Genomic DNA, 20,874 nt, shown 5'->3' with positions numbered 1-20,874 from the left:
AAAGCCGTGTCCTCTGGGAGCCTCCCTGACAGCTCTAGGGAGAGCTGAGGGCTTCTGCTTCCATGGATCCTTCTTCATACTTTCATGTTGATTCTCCTCCCATTCTGGAGATTATCTCCTTGTTAGTCTTCCTTCCTCACTAGTCTACTTTCCTTCCTCACTGGTCTACTTTCCTTCCTCTCTAGTCTACCTTCCTTCCTTACTAGTCTACCTTCTTTCCTTATTAGTCACTTTCTTACCAGTCTTCCTTCCTTACTAGTCTGTCTTCTTTCCTTACTAGTCTACCTTCTTTCCTTATAGGTCTTCCTTCCTTGTGATTACCTAGGGCTTGATGGAAGGAATCACATTCTGTTTAGCTTTAATTCCCCATGTTTTATACAATACCTGGGAAGTTAAATGGGTCTGCAATGAATGAACAGAGATGTGAAATACTGCATATATATCATCCCTACCCCAACCTCCCAAAGAATGGTCATTTGCTGTGCTTGGAGCCTGGCATGATGGTGTGTGCAATGGGGGTATAGGGGGAAGGCCAGCAGTGGATGAGTGTTGGGAGATGAAGTGGTCCAGACGGGTAGGTGCGGACTCGATCATGAAAGACCCTGTATGTCATATATGACAATTTGGTCTTCATCCTAAGAAGAGTAGGAAACCACAGAGTGGGACTAACTTGGTGAGATTGTTTCAAAATGGTAATAGTAGCTGTGGTGTGAGCCCAGGATGAGAGAGAAGCAAGATAAGCAGTAGGGAGGCCAGCTTACTTCTATCAGAGGGGAACAAGGCAAGGATGCAAACTGTGGTGGTGGCATCATCAGGAAAGGGGGGCATGTGCATTGGAGAGAGAGGGCTAATTCTGAGCCAAGGCTATAAGACAAGCAGAGCCCAGGAGGCGGATTTGCAAATGGATTTTATGTGTGTGTGAGTATGGAGGGAACTGGAGAGCAGTCCTGTTACTGTGGCTGCATATAGAGACTGAGGGAAGTGCTGTTCTGCAGGACCTCTGGGGCAAGGGGTGGGGTAATCAGGAGGGCCATTGGGCCCAAATTTTAAGCCTGGAGCTTCAAATTTTGGCTGTTGTCCTGGGTCCAATTCATGCAAGAAGCAGGATGAGACCTGGGTGTAAATGTTGATTCTAACTGAAATGAAGTGCCCAGGGCACTTGAGGAGGGGTCCAGGGGGAGGGTCTTCAATCTGAAAGCACCCAGGTCTCTCTGAGGCTTCTACCAGGGCATGCCTTCAGCAGGACCATGGTTGCCTACTCTTCTTAGGATGAAGACCAAATTGTCGTATATGACATACAGAGTCTTTCATGATCGAGTCCGCACCTACCTGTCTGGACCACTTCATCTCCCAACACTCATCCACTGCTGCCCTTCCCCCTATACTCCCATTACCCACACCATCATGCCAGGCTCCAAGCACAGCAAATGACCATTCTTTGGGAGGTTGGGGTGGGGATGATATACGTGCAGTATTTCACATCTCTGTTCATTCATTGCAGACCCATTTAACTTCCCAGGTATTGTATAAAACATTGGGAATTAAAGCTAGATAGAATGTAGCTCCTTCCATCAAGCCCTAGGTAATCACAAGGAAGGAAGACCTATAAGGAAAGAAGGTAGACGAGTAAGGAAAGAAGATAGATTAGTAAGGAAGGAAGACTGGTAAGAAAGTGACTAATAAGGAAAGAAGGTAGACTAGTAAGGAAGGAAGGTAGACTAGAGAGGAAGGAAAGTAGATTAGTGAGGAAGGAAAGTAGACTAGTGAGGAAGGAAAGTAGACTAGTGAGGAAGGAAAGTAGACTAGTGAGGAAGGAAAGTAGACTAGTGCAGAAGCCTGGGAGAGTGCGGATGCTCTGTCTCCCACAGGGCAGCCCTGGGCCTGTCTGGTTTTGCTGGAAGCAGTGGCTTTGGGAGGTTGGGGATGGAGGTGGCCCCTCACTTCAGGGCCGTTCATACTTCAGCCACCAGGAGTTAGGAATGAGACAGTAATGATGCCAAGAGGGAAACTCAGAGGAAAAGCCCAACTGCCCAGAAGTCCAGTTCCCTCAGGACACCTCCTCCTCCTGCTGCTGGTCTCTCTTGGAGGCTCTGGAAGTTGCCTAGGTCCCTGCTGACTCACCTTGCCCCCTATTCCATGCTTAGTGAACTCACTTTCTGCCCTTTCTCTGCACAGTCTGGCCCTGTCTTGCTCCTGACTGTGTCTCCTGGTCTCCTTGGCTTTGGTGTTTCCCCTGTCAGCTACATGCCCAAGCTTCTCTCACTCTTACCAGCTCTCCACATTCTGTGCCTGCCCCTCCCCCCTGTTCAGAAGGGCCTTTCTAGCTCTCGGCCTATGCAGTGACCTTGAAGGTTCCTGCCAGACTGTCTGGGGATATAGCATTATTTGGAGGTCCCAGCCAGAACTCCTGCCTCTCAGCCATCTTCCTCTCACCCCATTAGAGATGATGCCTTCAGGCTATGACCTCTGCCCCATCAGCATGTGGGCTTCTGCCTTCTGCAGAACCTTTTAATGTTTTCAAAATGCTTTTTACCAATATCAGGACGTAGCATGGGCTGTTTGTACTTTGGTGTAAATTAGCTGATTAGCAAAAGAGCCAGAGGTTAAATGAGGAAATGGTCGTTGGAAGCCCTGATGGTAGATGGACAGTGGAGGGTGGAATACAGGGCACAGAAGCTGGGGAGGGGCTTTGGGCAGGCCCAGAAAGGAGATTTCGGAAGGACTGGTTTGGGGAGACTCTGAAAACAGGCTTCACCTGTTTTTTCATTGAGATTTGGGCCTCTCCATCCTTCAGTCTCTGTTCTTTTCTCTCAACGTCTCTGATCCTACCCCTTCTTCATCTGCCTCTGTAGAGTGACCTAAGGTACCTGCAGTCCTGCGAGTGGTGAGGTTGGCTCCAATGAGAAGGGACAGAGGTCTCGCCTGAGGCCACTGATATGAAACAGCCAAGACTGTACCTAAAGGATTAAAAAATGTGTGGTCATCCCTGATGAGTAAACCCACTTGTACTAATAATGGTGGGGACAGACAGCCAGTGCTTCTCCTGCTTAGTCTGGGGAAGCTTCCAGGAGGAAGTGGCAGGTGAGCAGGCAGTGGGCTGGGAGAGAAAGGGAATTCCAGGGACTTGAAGCAGAGCAGCTGGAATGAAGTGGAGAAGAGACGGATGAAGGAGGCAGCATGGACGTCCTGAAGTAGGGTTTGATAACTATCCTGTGCATTTTTCATAGCTCATGTACTTCCAAGGAATGTTTATCTTTTCTCTTACTGTATCATCACACTCACTTTATGAGGAAAAGATATAATAATGACACCTTCCCCCAAATCACGGAAGTAAAAACTAAGCTCAGAGAAAGGGCTTGTCTTGGGGCAGGGTGCTGGTGGTGAGGCCTTCCTCCGACAACATCACATGGGTCCTCGTGGCCTGCACCTCCTCCCAATCCTGCACAACCCAACTTGTGGAACCTTACTCATGTCTAGGTTGGAAGGAAATTAGCTTTCTTAGTAGTATCTGAATATTCCGGTCTTACACCTTGATTAGCAGCTTTTTGAAGCAAGAATGGATTGCTTTGGATTTTCTGGGTCCCTAAGGACCAAAATAGTAGGTGGCCCACAACTAGATGAAGAGTGTGTAGGGAAGCATGGTCCAGGCAGAGGGAAGAATGCATGTAGGATGCTGGGCTGGGGAGCGTGGTGTGCTAGAGCAGAGGTGTATGGCGGAACCCCAGGGAGCCAGCAGGAGAGAGGGGGTGGAGACTGGCGGGGCAGAATGCAGGGTCCCAGCCCGAGAGCCATAGGAGCCCTGTAAGTTTGTGCTCTTAGGGTGTCATGGCCAGATGGATGTTTTGTAAGGACCCCTGGCTGCCTTGTGGGGAACAGGGACAGGGAGCAGGGAGACCTGTTAGGAGGGCATCGCCGTCCTCCAGGTGAAGGAGGCTGAGAGCTGGCACTAGGGTGGGACTCATGGAAGGATGAAGAACAGAGGGGTTTGGCAGATATTTCAGGGGTAAAGTTTATAGGATCGGTACCAAATTGGACATGGGGCATGAGGAAAAACAGCTATCAAGGCTGCTTCTAGATTTCCAACTCGTTGACTGTTTGGTGGAGCATTTGCAGGAGCAGGAAATGCTGAAAAAGAATCCTGTTTTGGAGAAGATCGTATGTTTGGATTTGGGCATGTTGACTCTGAGGGGCTGGGAAACATCCAAGTGTAGATGCTGAGCAGGCAGGGGAATGTGTGGAACTGGTGCCTGCAGGAGAGCAAGAGTTAGAGTGAAACTTGAGTGTCGTCAGCAATAGGTGACAATGAAGGTCTCTGGAGTGGATGAGAGTGCCCAGGGAGAGAGCTGGAACGTGGAGAAAGGCCCAGGCCCCAGCGTTACGACATCCATCTCCTCAACCCAGACGTGGGTAAGCCATGCCCCCACCCTCACGGCATTGCAGTTATGAACACCCAAGGATCTGTTGTTCAAGGCAGCGTGGAAGGAGAGCCAAGGCAACGGTGAAGGAAGGAAAGATTCTTTCCAAATGGGTGACACGTTCCACAGGCTGTGTACGATGGCCTTTCCTTCTAATTGACCTCATTCACCTCTTCTAAGCTTCTTAGGGAGTTCTCAAGGTGTGTGCTCACCTGCCCCACCCTTCCCCTTCCTGAGGGCAGGCGTCACTCGCGTTCCCCTTGGCCTTCCTCTCACGTCTGAAGGTGGCTCCCTTGTGTCTTTATTGCCTGGAGTGCCTCTCCAGAGCTGGGACGGCTGGGATGGCTGAACCGTGTGCTGTGCTCTAATCACTTGTGGGGAGAGGGAGAGAAGGGAAGCAGAGTTCCCAGGCAGCCGGATCCGTGTGTCAGAGAGCGAGCCGGGGGAGCAACTGCGATGGCTAGTGAGGGCCCTGAATGTCAGCCTCAAACTCCAGGTGGCACCTTTAGGGGATGGTGGTTCCTGGACAGCAGCTGGACCAAAGCTTTGCATTGCCCTTGAATCTGAGCTACTCTGAGCCACAGGTGCAAATCTGAATGTAGCTGCCAGGGTAGGGTGGCCCTTGAGTGAACATCGTCTTTATCATGTTCCCCAGTGATGTATCCAGTGGTCTTGGGCTTTTTAGACATGCATCTAGAGGTTTCCAGGTCTTCTCTGGGGTAGAGTCCTTCTGTTCCAAGTTCTGTTCTCAGGCACTTGTGGGGCAGGCATGCAGGAAGGCACAAGGGAAGTGGGAGGAGGCGAGATTGGGCACAAGGGAGGAAGCCCCTTTTTTAGAGCCCTGAGCCTGAGCCCCATCACATGTAAACCAGAAAATATCTGAGACAGGCCTCAATCAATTTAGTTTATTTTGCCACCGTTAAGAATGTGGTTGGAAGAGAGGTCTGTGTCTTTCTCCAAAGATCATTTTGAGGGCTTCAATATTTAACGGGGAAAAGCAGGCTGCGAGGGAAAGAGGGAGGCTGTGGGAATCTGCATGTTGCAAGAGAAAAGGAGCAGTTAGGGAATTATCAATGATGTATTCATCTTGCGCTTTGGACAAGGTGAATATAGAGTAGCTGCCTGTGGAGCTATCTAGCCTTTTATCTGTGGCTGTCTGCTTAGGAACAAAAGGAAAGGCAGCGTCTTGCCTGACTCAGCTTTCGGCTTAATATTTTCCTTTCGGCAGAGTGATATGGGGTCCTGAGTTTTCATTTTCCTCCCACAAGGCGTGCCCACGCCTGCCCTTCTGTGCTGTCTCCCTAGGGAGTGCCTCCCGTGCCTCCCGGCCTTTCAGAAGCTACCCACCCTCCAGGACCCAGCTCTGGCTCAGTTACCCCAGAAGCCGACTTTGACTTAGTCTTTCTGGTCTCCCACAGTGTGGACTAGAGCCCACAGTATAGAAGGGAATGATGAAAGCTTTCCTCTGCTGGTCACAGTTGTGTTTCCTGCATGTCAGCTCTGTCTTCATAAAGAGATTATGTTTCTCAAGTGCAGGGACCGAATGTTCTAGGACCCCTGAAACTGCGCTGGAGGGCTGAGCACCTAAGGGGCTGCTCCACAAGTTGGCAAAGGGCCAGGAGTTCTGTTTCAACAGACCGGAAGAGTTGCTTTTGTTCATTCATTCACTGAGCAGGTGCTTAGGGCTGAGTTGGAGACATAAGGTGTTACTTCTGCTCACTTGGAGGTTAAAATGCAAACACTAACGATTCTAATCACAGCCTTTGATCACATGCCGTCAGGCTAATCACTGCTCTGGGTGCTTTGCAGGCATTATCTTATTCTCATTCTCACTGCAATCCTGCAAGTTTGAGATTCTCATTTTACAGCTAGAGAACAAGCACAAAGAGGTCTTAGAGCTGGCAAGTGGCAGAGCTGAGGTTTAAGCCTGGGCACTGGCTGTGTTGCTTTGCTAGGAAGTGTTTCTCAGAGGAGAGAATAGATTGAGTCTGACCTGCCCTGAGACCTTGGCAACTCGCGGTTCCAGTGGGGTCTGTGCAAAGTGCAGCTGTACTATCTGCTCTCTCAGTTCCCTCCAATTCTAACATGCGGTCATTCCATCACCTACTGGGGACCTTTCCCTTCAGGGGAGACACTAGAATTTTTCTGAAGTGGTCCTGCATTCCTGCCGAGAAGGGGCTGCAGACCTCTGGGGCCTGGGTAGAGGCAGCAGGTGCGTGAGGACCCTGAAAGGGCACTGGAGGACAGTCCTTTGTTCAGTTGTTCAGAGGGCCCCCTTGGTCTGTCCTTGCTCTCTCCCCGAGGGAGGTGGGGGCTGGCCAGGGTGCCGGCTGGTGCTGCTGCCACGGGAGAGGCCCAAAGCCTAAGCCTTTGGTATTAATTCAAGGTGTCTCTCCAGGCAGTGCCCCCCCACCACCCTGGCTTGCTCAATGCCACCCCTTTCTTATCTGGGAATTATGAGAGATTATGACAGCCATGATCCAAAGGAGCTCCTGCTGGTGGCTCCACGCTGTGTGTGTGCGTATGTGTGTGTGTGTGTGTGTATGTGTGTGTGCGTGTGTGTATGCAGTCGGGGGGCCGCACTTCCTTTTCCATGCTCCCTCCCTTGTGGCCAGTGTGAACCTGGGCTTTAGGGACTAACCAAGGAGGCAGCTGTGAAGCAAAATGGGCCATTTTCTCAGGGCTAGTGTCTGAGTACACTCAGTACCTCAGTGTCTTGGATTTCCTTCACCTGAGGCTGTTTTGCCTCCCTTGTCTTTCCCTCTCACAGATATACCCCTGCTCCCTGGCTCCCCACGCCGGCTGAGCCCTCAGGCAGGGTCCAGAGGGGGCCAGGGCCCCAAACATGCACAGCAGTGTCTCAAGATGCCAGGTCCCGGGGCCCCAGGTCTGCAGGGCGGTTCCAACGGAGATCCTGGCCAGCCCTGCGGTGGAGAGAGCACCCGCAGCAGCTCTGTGAGTACTGGGCGGGGGTGGGGTGGGGGGATAGGCCAGCCCTGTTGCAGGCCACCAAGGAGCCTCTGGTCCGGGGTATCCTCCAGTTGGGAGCACATGTGTGCGTGAAAGAGAGAGACCTAGGTTTGGGTAGGGCCTTTTCTCTTCTCTGTCTCCAAGTCAGGCACACTTTCCCAGTGCCCTGTTCTGGTCAGAGGAGGGTCAGGAAAGGAGGAGGCGTGGGAGGCCAGTCGATGCTGCCAGTTGGTCTGCAGGCCCCCTGGTTCCCCTCCTGCAAGCCTGAGCAACTGTCTTCTCTGCTGTGGTGGCTCTGAGTCTCTCCCTTGTGCCTGGAGCTTCATCTGGTTGCCCAGGTGACCTCTCAGGTGGCTGCAGAGGCAGCTGGGTTTCAAAGCAGTAATAAACAGGGAAACACCCACAGGGAGAGGCCGGTCCCTCCCCTGCTTCATCGTGTTCTCTCTCCTCCTCTTCTTTCCACCTCCCCACCTCTGGAGTGGAAGACAGCAGAAGTCAGTTCCCTGCTGCTGTCTTTGACAGGGTCCTCACCAGTGGCTGGAGAGGAGGATGTGGGGCTGTGAATAGTGCCTGGTGAATTCCCGTGGGTGGGAGGGTAGGGGTCGGGTCTGGTGACTAGAAATTGGTCTTTGTTCCAATGGATCCAGAGAACCTGCCTGTGAGTATTCTGTGTTTAAATATGTAGTGTATTTGCAGGCAGAGGTGCAGATCTGCGAGGAGGTGAGCATGTGTGGGCCATGGTGCCTGTGGAAGGGGGTGTGTGTGTTAGAGCGCACTCGGGTAGATACGCGTGTACACAGGCCCCTTCACCTGTATGGTGCAGGAGTGCTGGTGCAGGGAGACAAGGGTAGAGGTGGCTGCGTGTGCATCTGCAGGTGCTTGCATGTGTGTGTGCAGGCGTGGGCGTGTGGTTCTGTGTGTGGAGGCAGGAGTGCGGTTGTGAGGGGTTTGCTGCTGCAGGTACAGTCTGTGTGTGAGTGTGTGTGTGCATGGACGCTGGAGCATGTGTGAAGGCACCGATGCCCAGACTGTCAACAGGTGGGTGGAGGGCCTCCCAAGCTGGCATGACAGATTAACTTAGGCCATTCGGTCCTTTTACTGGGGGCACTGGGGGCCTTTGGGCCTGAGGGGCTTGCTTCTGAGTCCGTTTCCCTGAGCCCAGAGCATAGATCAGCCTCCTCTGTTTCTTACCCCTTTCTCACCAGACCTTGCCCTGCCTCTCCTCTCTCTCTGGCCAGGTCATCAACAACTATCTGGATGCCAATGAGCCTGTGTCCTTGGAGGCCCGTCTTAGCCGCATGCACTTCCATGACAGTCAGAGGAAGGTCGACTATGTGCTTGCCTACCACTACCGGAAACGCGGGGCGCACCTGGCCCAAGGCTTCCCTGGCCACTCGCTGGCTATCGTCTCCAATGGGGAGACAGGCAAGGAGCCTCATGCTGGGGACCCAGGTGACATTGAGCTGGGGCCGCTCGATGCCCTGGAGGAGGAGAGGAAGGAGCAGCGGGAGGAATTTGAGCACAATCTGATGGAGGCTGGACTGGAGCTTGAGAAAGACTTGGAGGTGAGTCAGGCGGGTGGCCAGGGACTTGGAGATGGAATGGTACCACAGAACCGGGCTCCTAGTGAGCAGTGCCACCTGACAGAGAGCCTAGGCTTTATTCTGGCAGGTGGACTTTTTTTTCTGCTGGAGAAACCAGATTTTGTTTCTTTCTTTCTTTCTTTTTTTTTTTTTTTAATTTTTTTTGAGACAGAGTCTTGCTCTGTCACCAAGGCTGGAGTGCAGTGGCGCGATCTTGGCTCACTTCAAGCTCTGCCTCCTGGGTTCCTGCCATTCTCCTACCTCAGTCTCCCGAGTAGCTGGGACTATAGGTGCCCGCCACCACACCCAGCTAATTTTTTGTATTTTTTTTAGTAGAGATGGGGTTTCACTGTGTTAGCCGGGATGGTCTCGATCTCCTGACCTCTTGATCTGGCATCCTCGGCCTCCCAAAGTGCTGGGATTACAGGCGTGAGCCACCGTGCCTGGCCTGGAGAAACCAGATTTTCTTGCCCAAGGACTTGAGAAAGAGTCTTGTGTTGCTAGTGGTCCTGATTAGGGGATTCCAGGTAGTAGTGGTGGGGCGGTGGTGTGCCAATCTGTTCTTTGGGAGTTGGGAGTTAGCCTAGTTAGACATTAAAGGCAAGAAATTTCTTCTTGACATTCTCAGGCCACATCTAGTGGCCTTCACCATATGGTTTCCTTGGGAGGAAGACCTAGTTTCCTTGTTGAATTTTGGAATAAAAATCCTCTATATCAATCTCATTCACTAAGGAATGTGCTTGTCTGGGGTCCCCTGAGGGAGCTGATTTGAGACGTATTTGGAAACTGAGTTGGGACATACATAGGACATATTTTATCAACCTATAAGCTATAGATACTCTCACCTCTGGTCAGTGCAAGGGAATCCATGGAAATCCATTCATACACATATCCACCTATCCATCCATTCATCCACCCATCTGTCCACCCACCCATGCATGCATGCATGCATCCATCCATCCATTTATCCACACCACAGTGATCCTTTAAAAATGACCTTCCCTTGCCAGGCACGGTGACTCACGCCTGTAATCCCAGCACTTTGGGAGGCTGAGGCGGGCGGATCACAAGGTCAGGAGATCGAGATCATTCTGGCTAACATGGTGAAACCCTGTCTCTACTAAATACACAAAAAATTAGCTGGGCGTGGTGTTGGGCGCCTGTAGTCCCAGCTACTCGGGAGGCTGAGGCAGGAGAATGGCATGAACCCGGGAGGCGGAGCTTGCAGTGAGCCGAGATCGCGCCACTGCACTCCAGCCTGGGCGACAGAGCGAGACTCCGTCTCAAAAAAGAAAAAAAAATGATCTTCCCTTGCCATCTCCCCCAAACTCATTCCTACCCTTCCCACCCTCCCTACCTTCCTGCAGGTCACGGGCCTCATCTTGAGTGTGGGCTGATCACCTTGACCTCAGGTCTTTGTGCTATTGCCCTCTCTGCTTTGGGCACCTTGACCTCAGGTCTTTGTGCTGTTGCCCTCTCTGCTTTGGGCACTCTTCCTCAGACCTGTGCATCACATTCCTTCTCTTCAGGTCTGTGCTCAAATGTCACCTCCTTCCCGACATCTTCCCTGACCATCCTAGCCAAAATACCCCCACCCCGTCCCTCTCTGTCCCTCGATCCTGCCTTACTTTTCTTCATCACACTTAGCATTGCCACCTGGAATAACAATGATAGACTTTTTTTGTTTGTTTTTTATCTGTGCTCCCACTAGCTCCATGAAGGCAGAGATCTTGTTTGGCTCGCTGCACATCCCCAGCACCCAGGACAGACTCTGGCACATATAGGTGCTTAATAAGTGTCAGCTGAGTATATGAATGACCTCCCTGAACCTCAGGTCCCTTATCTGCAAAGTAATAGATGCCTTGCTGGATTATACTTAAACATGCCTCATCATTAGATGGAGCAATGAAAATTTCAGCACAATGTCTGGTACATAATAGGTGCTCAATAAATGCTCATCATGATGATTTTAAAAGGTGTCATGCTGAGGCTTGAGGTGCCATTTTCATCAGAAGTTTGCCTGATTTAAGTTGGCTGGGTGCGGTGGCTCATGCCTGTAATCCAAGCACTTTGGGAGGCTGAGGCTGGAGGATTATGAGGTCAAGAGATCAAGACCAGCCTGGCCACTATGGTGAAACACTGTCTCTACTAAAAATACAAAAAGTTAGCCAGGCGTGATGGTGCTTGCCTGTAGTCCCAGCTACTTGGGAGGCTGAGGCAGAAGAATCGCTTGAACCTGGGAGGTGGAGGTTGCAGTGAGCTGAGATTGTGCCACTGCACTCCAGCCTGGGCGACAGAGGGAGACTCTGTCTCAAAAAAAAAAAAAAAAAAAGATTCAAGTTAATGCTTTCCTCAAACTGGAAAGGATCCCCAGAGGTCATTCATCCTTTCCTTTCCCCTATCCCTAGGCAGAATGGCATGTGGCCTGGCTCATGCCTCGTGGTGCTGGCCTGTGCTGCTTTGCCAGACCCTTAAGGCAGAAGACACTCTTCTTGGGTTAGTCTTTCCACCCATGTAGGAAGAGGGAGCTCTCTTAGGGATGCGTTAGGCTTCCTTGCTGTGGGAGTGCTGATTTTCACTTTTTGAAACCCAGAGCTCACTTGGTGGCTCCAGCTGGGGTCTGCTGAGATGGTCTCTCCAAGGTAAAGATGCATTCGGAGCTCCAGGAACTTACCAATGTGGGAGCTGCAGTGCGTACCTCTGTTGTTGGGTCTTAGGGAGCAGAGGCCAGGGCTTCACTCAGCTGCCTGGTTGGGAAGCAGTATGTCTGTGCTCAAGAGGGTGAGCTCTTAAGGCCAATTACATATGTTCACATTCCAGGCCTGACTTACTAGCTCATGACCTTGGTTAGGTTACCTCATCCTTTTGGTAAAGCTTCCTGGTCTATAAAAAGGAAATAACAGGGCTGGGTGCAGTGGCTCATGTCTGTAATCTCAGCACTTTGGGACGGTGAGGCGGATGGATTGCTTGAGGTCAGGAGTTTGAGACCAGCCTGGCCAACACGGTGAAAACCTGTCTCTACTAAAAATACAAAAAATTAGCTGGGTGTGGTGGTGCGCATCTGTAGTCGCAGCTACTCTGGAGGCTGAGGCAGGAGGATTGCCTGAACTCTGGAGGTGGAAGTTGCAGTGAGCTGAGATGGCACCACTGCACTCCAGCCTGGGTGACAGAGCAAGACCCTGTCTCCAAAAAAAAAAAAAAGAAAAGAAAAAAGAGAATAATAATAACAGTACTTTCTTCACTGGGTTATTATGAAGATGAAATAAGGTAACTAAATAAAGTACCTAGAACACTAACAAAGATTATTACTGCTATTATTATTATTTACTGTTGCCAGGTTTAGCAAACAAAAATGCAGCATGCCTAGTTAAATTTGAGTTTCAGTTCAACAGTGAATACTTTTTTTTTCTTAGCATGTACAATGAAACATTGCGGACATACACTAAAAATTATTCACTATGGATCTGAAATTAAAATGTAACGGTCCTGGCCACCCTTAATGCTACTATCAACACCACTGCCCATCTTGGCTGCCCCCGTCTCCCCACCATGCTTCATTCTGGTTTCTGTCAGATGTTCCCCGCTTTGGCTGGGAATTTGGAGGGCAAAGAGATGGCTCTTGCGACTGACCAGTGTTAGACTGGGGTCCTGGGTTGTTGTTCCTGTCGTATAACCACCCAGACTCCTCCCTCTCAGCCCCCACCCATGGCTTCAAGGCCACTCAGCACTTCTTCATGAGGCTACTCCAGGTGACACAGCCTCCCCCAGCGTCCCTGTCATCAGGCCTCCACCTCTCATTGTGGCCTAGTGTCTTGCAGCGTTGTCTCTGTCTTCCAAAAGGTAGTTATTATGATCAGTGCTGGGACCTCGCGTGTAAAGCGTTGAGTTTACTCTACTTTTCAGCCATGGCACATTGCTATCACTGATCTGCACAATAACTTGGGTTATTTATTTAAATCTCCCCCTGACTCTGCACTGCCTGCTACCTCGCAGGCAGTCATTCCAAGGCATCGTCATTCTGGAAAAGATACAGTGTTTTTTTTTTTTTTTTTTTTTAAATTAAAAAGAAGACTTTATTGTGTAGAACAGTTTTAGACTTACAGAAAAATTGGAAGATTGTACAGAGAGTTTCCATCTACCCCATTCCCAGTTTCCTGTATTGTTAACACCTTACATTAATAGGATACATTTGTTACAGTTAATGAACTAATATTGACACGTTATCTTTAACTAAAATTCGCATTTTATTCAGATTTCCTTACTGCTGCCTTTTTTTTTTTTTTTAACCTGCTGCAATTTTTCTATTCAGAGTTGTCAGGTCTCCTAAGACTTCTCTTGGTGGTGACAGTTTCTCAGAACTGTATGCATTCTTAATTTACATAGAAGGTACTGTTTTATAGCCCATTCTGTTTTTTACTTTTTTCTCTAGCACTTTATTTTTCAGATCCATTCACATTCTGCATGTACATTGATTCCATTATTTTATTTTTATTTATTTTTGAGACCAGGCCTCACTCTGTCACCCAGGCTGGATTGCAGCAGTGTGATTTCAGCTCACTGCAGCCTCAACTCCCCAGGTGCCAGTGATCCTCCTGCCTCAGCCTCCTGAGTAGCTGGGACCAGCGGTGTGTGCCACCACGCCCAGCTAATTTTTGTATTTTTTGTAGAGACGGGGCTTCACCATGTTGCCCAGGCTGTTCTTGAACTCCTGACCTCAAGAGATCCACCCACCTCAGCCTCCCAAAGTGCTGGGATTAAAGGGGTGATCCACAGTGCCTGCCCAGAGTCCATTATTTTAATGAATGAGCAGTTTGCAGCCACCACAGTGTACCTAGTCACTCCCCTAGTAATAATGAACACTTAGGTTGCTTCCAGTTGTGTGCCACTGCAAAAAAGGATCGAGAATGAATCGTCAGCTCCTTTGGGGCAGCATTCTGTGATATCCCCTGCTCCCTCCATGCCATGTTGGTGTTAAACTGTGGTTGGAGATTCATCAGCTGGAGGCTGTGAGGTTCTGAACAACTTTTCACCACGTTAAGATGCTTGGCCTTGGCTGTGAGCAGCAGCCTGGAATGGGGGCTTCACAGGAGAGGGAGACTTGCTTGACTGCACCTGGTGGCAGTTTGAAGAGTAGGTGCGGTGGCCCCCCCTGCTCAGCTGTCCCACCCTTCTGAGCTGGGCTATCTTTTAGGCTCTGGGTTCATTGACTTTAAGGCAAATGGAGAGCAAATGGGTTCCTATCAGAGACCCATTAAAAATGATTCACTTAGCCTTACAGATCAAAAGAACTTCGCGTCCACTGAACTCTGTTTGAATAGCAGAGAATTCACTTCCCACCCTCCTAGATACCTGGGCATGCTTTTGACAGGATGATAATTGGTGCATACCTTCCATTTGGCATTTCACTTTTTCATTTTTTGTGCATATTTCCATGTATTGATATTGTCCATGTTCATATTTTAAAGACAATTCAGCATTTTATCAAATGTCTTTATATGTCATTTGATAAAATACTAAATTTTCTTTCAAGTATGAACATTTGCTTTCTTAGTTTGACCGTTTGATTAGAATTTCATTTAAAGACACCGTTGGAGATGCTTACGGGTGACAGAGACGTCTGCACCCTCACTACCAATTCATATAAATGAGGGCCACCTGTTGGTGCTGTGCATTGCGTCAGAGTGGGGAGCTAATTTAAGCAGTTCAGGAGACTGCCCCAGCCTTGAGTGTCCAGAGAGTTTCCTGTAGTCCTGGCGGGACTGCGAGTGGGTGAGCTGAACAGGCTCTGACACAGCTCTGGGGAGGTCTGGTTGGCCCACCTCCTGCCACTGTCTCTTAAAGAAACTTCCTGCTTTGACCCAGAGAGCGAGCAGGGCAGAGGCAGAGACTCACATTCATGGGTGTCACCAGGGGCACCTGAGGGAGGGGTCTGAGAACCAGGCACAGTACAATCCTGTGGAAGCCAGGAGGGCATGTTTGTAGACTTTTAGCTAAAGACCTCTCACCTTGCAGGCCCTGAAATCCTAGCAGACATGGCCCCAAGCTTCATCCTTGTGGGCAGCTAGATAGCTGAAATTGGAAATGGAGAACGGCATGACAGGGAGGCCAGGTGCCCCCTTACTAGGGGCTGGCTTTCTTGAGATTGGGGGACCACCAGGGAACTGATAGCAGAAGTTGGCTTTAAAATTCAGCGTGGCCTGGCATCGCCAGCAGGTCTACGGGCTGTTCTTGGAAGGGACAGCGTACCATCAGGGAAGCCTGGGGGCCCACAGCTGCTTTCGGGAGGTGGAGCCCTACTCTGTCTCGGTATCAGGTGCGAATCCAGGAATCGCCCAAATCCTTTCTCTGCAGAGAGGAGACTCCCTCCTCCTAGGCCATGAGATGTCTCTGACCCCTGACTCCTCACCCTGTAGGTCTGGCAGAGCCTGGATGTCCGGCATGTCAACCTGAATTGCAGCACTGAGTCAAAGGGGGATATCTTGGGTGTGTGACATCGTGCCCTCCCAGCGAGGCCCATTTAGCAGAGAGGACTGAGAAAATCAGAATGTCACCTCACTTTCTTTTTCTTTTTTTTTTTTTTTTGAGATGGAGTCTCACTCTGTCGCCTAGGCTGGAGTGCAGTAGCGCAATCTTGGCTCACTGCAACCTCCGCCTCCCGGGTTCAAGTGATTCTCCTGCCTCAGCCTCCTGAGTAGCTGGGATTACAGGTGCACAACACCATGCCCGGCTAATTTTTGTATTTTTAGTAGAGACAGGGTTTCACCATGTTGCTGAGGCTGGTCTCCAACTCCTGACTGTGTGATCCGCCTGTCTCGGCGTCCCAAAGGCTTCACTTTCTTAAAACCAGCTGCCACTGTTTCTCAGGCTCTGTCGCCATCCCACTTTCCACCTCCTTTTCAGGAAGAGGTCGGGGTGATTTTCAGAAATTCTGTCTTTAGAGTGAGATTTAATCTATAGTTTTAAGGAAGAAAACGGACTTTTCTGCGTGACTTTTGTGAGCCTCATCACGTGTGGTTTTGCTTTCACTTGTGCTCATTTAGTCTTCATGAATACCCTGCAAGGGGGTGTTATTCCCATCTTGGAGGAGAGAGGCCAAGTGGCTTGGCCAAGGTCACGCTGCCACTAAGGGGTCCTGCTGGGATTTGAACCCCGTCTGAGCTTTGGAGCTTCTGGGATCCTTGTCATCCCGAGGAGAACCAACCAAGCACTTTATAGTAGTTTTCTCTTCCTCCCTCCCCAGAATTCATGGAGATTCTCTGCAGAGGCCAGCAGTTACGTATTCAAAGCGGGACTGATTTACGGAGTACCTATTCTTCCTTTCCAGAAGGAGCGTGTGGCGCCAGGGCTGTGAGCCCACTGGACTCTGGGCTTTTTGCCCTCCCTGGAGGCTGCTCTGTGGCCTCTGAAGCACAGGTTGGCCCTGGGTGACCATTTTTAGGGACCCAGATCAGTCCATCACCTCACAGGGCGAACACTCAGACTTGCCGCTGTCTTCCTCACTCTTACCTATATAAAACTTGTCTTGAAGCAGTTCTCCTCTTATAATTCTCAAGTCTGGCTTGGTTTTGCTTTGCTGGGGAAACTAGGGCTTAGAATCATTAGGAAAACCTTGCTGTTTGGTTTTCTAGGGTGACAGCGTCCCCTGGAGGCCTTCCTGCCCGTTGCTCCGTCTTGGACATCCATAGAGGGCAGGCTGCTGGTGCTGGATCGGGGCGTGGTGTATTTCTATGGGATGGGGATCTCCAGGCCCCCATTGACTCCATTATAAAATGAGGCTATTTTCTCCTCTGGAGTGGAACAGGGGCTTGTGTTCCTAGGAAAGGATATAGCAAACGCGGGGAAAATGCAAATATGGGTTTTAATGATGGCCTCGTCTCTACTGTTTATTCGTGACGCTGCCATGCTCTCCTGAGTGTAGGAACAGTCGTGCCGCTGCTGCTCACACTAATGACTGGGGAAGATGCGATGATTTCCCTCTGGCCTTGGCTGTGTTCCTGTCCCGCTTGTCCCACCCTGAGGCAGCAGGCTGGGACCTTGGGCTTCTCCCTTGCCTCTTTCCTACCCCGAGGGATCTTTGGGGAACCCAACAAAGAACTCTGCAGCCCCTGCCCCTGGGACTGCACAGCTGAGACAGGGAGGCGCAGTAGGGCTGGCTGGATTTGATCTCAGAGGGGACGCCTCCGGGAAGCCTGGGGTGGGGATGCACAGGGAAAGCAGGGAGGGGCAAGGCAAGCCTCCAAGCCCCCAAATCCAGGTACATGTCTATTTCCATCTCCAAAGACTCTATAATGAAAACATTAACCTTCAGCATTCTCCTCTGATGCTCGTTTTAGCCTCCCCCTACCCCAACCTCCCCAACCCTGAGGAGGTTAGAGCAGCTAATGTCCTTTCTCACCGACTAGGGAACGTAAAGCACCTTGTCAAGTGGGTGAGTAGCAGGGCTGGGCCTTGAAACAAGGTCTCCTTGCTTCTGCTCCTCTTGTTCTTTATTCTCTTATGCTCCCCAGGAGGCGGCACTCACCCACCCACAGAGATGAGCAGTGTCCAGGTTTTGCACAAAGCTGGGCAGTGGGTCTAGTGAAAAGCAGGCGGAGGGTTTACACGGAGGAGGAAGGGAGCTGGGTGTGGCTCTTTTCCAAGTCCTTTATGTCTGGAGTCTTTTACCAACTGACAGGGTGCTTCTGGAGATCTCTAGGATTCCTCAGAAGGGGTTGGAAGGAGGTTTCTGGGCTTTGATCTGCCATATCCCAAACTGCAGTACCAGATGCTACGGCTCAGCGAATGTCACGGTTGTCCTCGTCAAGGGTTTCTGGTCTGTGTATCACCTTAGCCAGCTGTGTGCTTTGCTGATTTTCTTTGTTACTGGGTGCCACCTGTGATGTGTGAGAAGATGGGATCATAGGACATTATAGTTGTAACAGCTTGAGATAATTTCTTTCAATTTCATCTTAGAGCGGGAACTGAAGCCCAGAGAGAACATGTGACTGGCACAAGGTCAGACTGCTGGTTAATGCCTTAATCAGATTAAATACTGACATTATAGAGTCTATGCAGACAAATAAGCTAAGGGAGTCTGGCTTCCTTGCGTTAGTCTGTCTTCCTCCTAGCAAAGTTATTATCTCCCTATCCGACTGGTATTCCTGGTATGACTGTACCTGGTGTTCGTGGCTGGTGCCTGCCCTGATTCGCAATGTGTTATGCTGGTTGTTAAATATCTTGAGTATCACCCGTGCTTCCTACTGTCATTCACATTAATGTCTGCATTTGGTGAAGAGAGACTCGGGGGACAGTTGGTTTCTATCTTGCTAATTGTCCCTCTTCATGGCACTGCTAGATGTTTTGGGCTCTGAGACACACATTGAGAAGGAAAGCCCTTCTACATTTGTCACTTGATACGTTCAGGGTCTTTATCGGTCTGGGGCTGGTTGGGCAGTCACAGCAGCTGTAAAGCAACTGCCAGGAGGGACCTGCCAGGCTCAGTCTCTGGCCCCTCTCTCCTGCTTTCATGTAGCAGACATTTACTGAGCACCTACTAGGTGCTGGGTCCTGGGTGGGCTGGGAGCTGAGGATGCTGAGGTGAATAAGACATGGCCCCTGCTTTCCAGGGAAGCAGACCTGACCTGGGAGAATCAAATAGGGTCTAAAAGTGCAGTAACAGAGGTGAGAAAAGAGTCCTGGGAGAGTGACCGATGGTCTGATGGACTGGGAAGGCTTAACTCTGTTGTGAAGGTCTGGGTGAAATCAACTTCCCTCTCCCTGCCCGCAGATGCTGGGGTCCAGCAGGAGTGGGTGAGCTGTGTTTCCTACCCTTGTCAGATCTCCAGGAAGAATTCACCCTCAGGATGCTGAGATGCTGGCGTGGACCGTGCAAGTTTGAAAGGTTTAGCTGAAGTGGGTGGTGTACGTGGTAGACAGAGTCTTTAAGGCTTTGAGGTCTGAGGATACAGAATGGTTATATCTGGGCTTGACAGATGATGAGGGTGGTTCTTGGGGCCACTTCAGCCTTAAGTGTCCTCCTTCACTGCAGACAGAGTCTCCCTGCTACCCCTGGACAGCTTCTTAGTGTGCTTATATCTGATGACTCCTGGGGCCATATGACAGCATCAAGGGTTCTTGAATCTTGAGGGTTTTGTGGATAGAATTCAGGGATGGAATACACAAACTTGAATGATAGAAAATTACATCTTTATTTTCATCAACATTTAACTGACATTTAGTATTTACTTCAATTAATAATATAGGCAAAAACCTACATTAAGATGAGTTCCTGTGACTGTCACTAATAGAAGTAACACATAGAGGCCAGGTTCTGTGGCTCATACCTGTAATCCCAATACTTTGGGAGGCCTAAATGGGTGGATCCACTGAGGTCAGGAGTTCAAGACCAGCCTGGCCAACATGGTGAAACCCTGTCTCTACTAAAAATACAAAAATTAGCCAGGCTTGGTGGCACGTGCCTGTAATCCAGCTACTCCAGAGGCTGAGGCACGAGAATCGCTGGAACCCAGGAGGCAGAGATTGCAGTCAGCCGAGATTGTGCCACTGCACTCCAGCCTGGGTGACAGAGTGAGACTGTCTCAAAAAACAAAACAACAACAACAAACACATAGATTTGTATCATATCAAATTTGTTGCACAAATCTTGAAAACAAATTATACTCATTTCTACTTAGAAATTATGCCAATTTTTAGATGTGTCTCTAGGTCTCATTATTTCATGTGTTAATAGAGAAGGAAGTCTATTACTATATCACAAATTTATGTTTAACTATTTGGATAACTCTGTTTCTATACATTTAGTCTCCTTGTTGCCTCGGATAATTATTTTATACATTTAAAAACATTCTGAGTAGGGTCCATAGATTTTATCTGACTGTCCTGAGGTTCCATTCCATGGCCCCAAAATGCCTACATGCCCTTGAACATATTCCCCAAAGCCTAGGAGAAGCCTTAGGTAGAGCATGGCAGTCCTGCCTGGCTGCTGTATGAAGGGAGATCAAATAGGAACGCCCACCGCCTGCTCTCTGGGCACGCACTGCCCAGAGAGGGCTCCTGAAGAGTCCTGCTGCAGGTGCACTTGTGGGGCACGGGATGATGCTGGGCTCCTGTGTGCTGCTGTGCAGCTGCCTCTCTGTGTGCACAGCTAACTGCACTTTGGAAGCATGTTGTTTAGTCCATGGTGTGCCTGAACCCAAGAAGGGAGCTGAGCACTGGAAGACCTGGGTTCTAGGACCTTGTCTGCTGCCAACTGGCTTCTCTCTGGATCTCGACTTCTATTCTGGAAAAAGAGAAGGTTGGGTGTGAAATCAGGGATTCTCCAGCTATGTATCTGACAGTACTGTGTTCCCATGACTTGGAGTAAGGTAGTCTATACCAAAATAAAAAAATTGATAATGTTTTTGCAATTTACTAAAAAGTAACATGAGTAAAGATAGTTTTCTCAATTTACAGTTGTTCTAACATATCTTTTTGTTAAACCTTTGGAAGCTGTTACCCCTTGCCTGCCAGTAAGTACTTGTTGAGGGCAAAAGGAGGGGGCGAGAAGTGAGAGAATATTAATGGGAGCATGTGGAATTGGCCAATCATGTTTAATTTCTAGGCTTAGTTTGGGTTGTGGGTTTTTCTACAGAATTATTCCTAGTTTTAATGGTGGAATTAAGCATGCTGGTACGTTAAGAACCTTTGTAAAGGATCTTGCAAACAGCATCATGATCTGTGCATGTTCTCCTAGCTCCCACCAGTCTCCAAGGCCCCTTCCTGCTCTGCTATTTTGTGGACCTACAGCATGTAATGATGCATTCTGCTCAAAAGGCGGATGACTCTTGTTCTGAGTGGACTCATGATTCTGTGTGGAGTGAAGGCCATTCTCCAGAGGAGATAATGCTCCTGTTTACATTCAGGCACCA

The 20,874-nt window shown here is 49.8% G+C and overlaps 1 protein-coding gene across 1 annotated transcript in view; it reads left to right on the top strand.

Annotated features, from left to right (window-relative positions):
• Window positions 1–20,874, top strand: part of ANO2 (anoctamin 2) — a 384,000-nt gene that overhangs the window by 13,103 nt on the left and 350,023 nt on the right. The window contains exons 2-3 of the mRNA XM_008973750.3: window positions 7,186–7,370; window positions 8,624–8,950. Of these exons, the coding sequence (XP_008971998.1) occupies window positions 7,186–7,370; window positions 8,624–8,950 (512 nt within the window). The remainder of the gene's footprint in view (window positions 1–7,185; window positions 7,371–8,623; window positions 8,951–20,874) is intronic.

Source organism: Pan paniscus, chromosome 10 (genome assembly GCF_029289425.2).
Source record: "Pan paniscus chromosome 10, NHGRI_mPanPan1-v2.0_pri, whole genome shotgun sequence".
NCBI lineage: Eukaryota > Metazoa > Chordata > Mammalia > Primates > Hominidae > Pan > Pan paniscus.
Note: the sequence above shows the minus strand (reverse complement) of the source record. Positions and strands in the feature narration are given on the sequence as shown.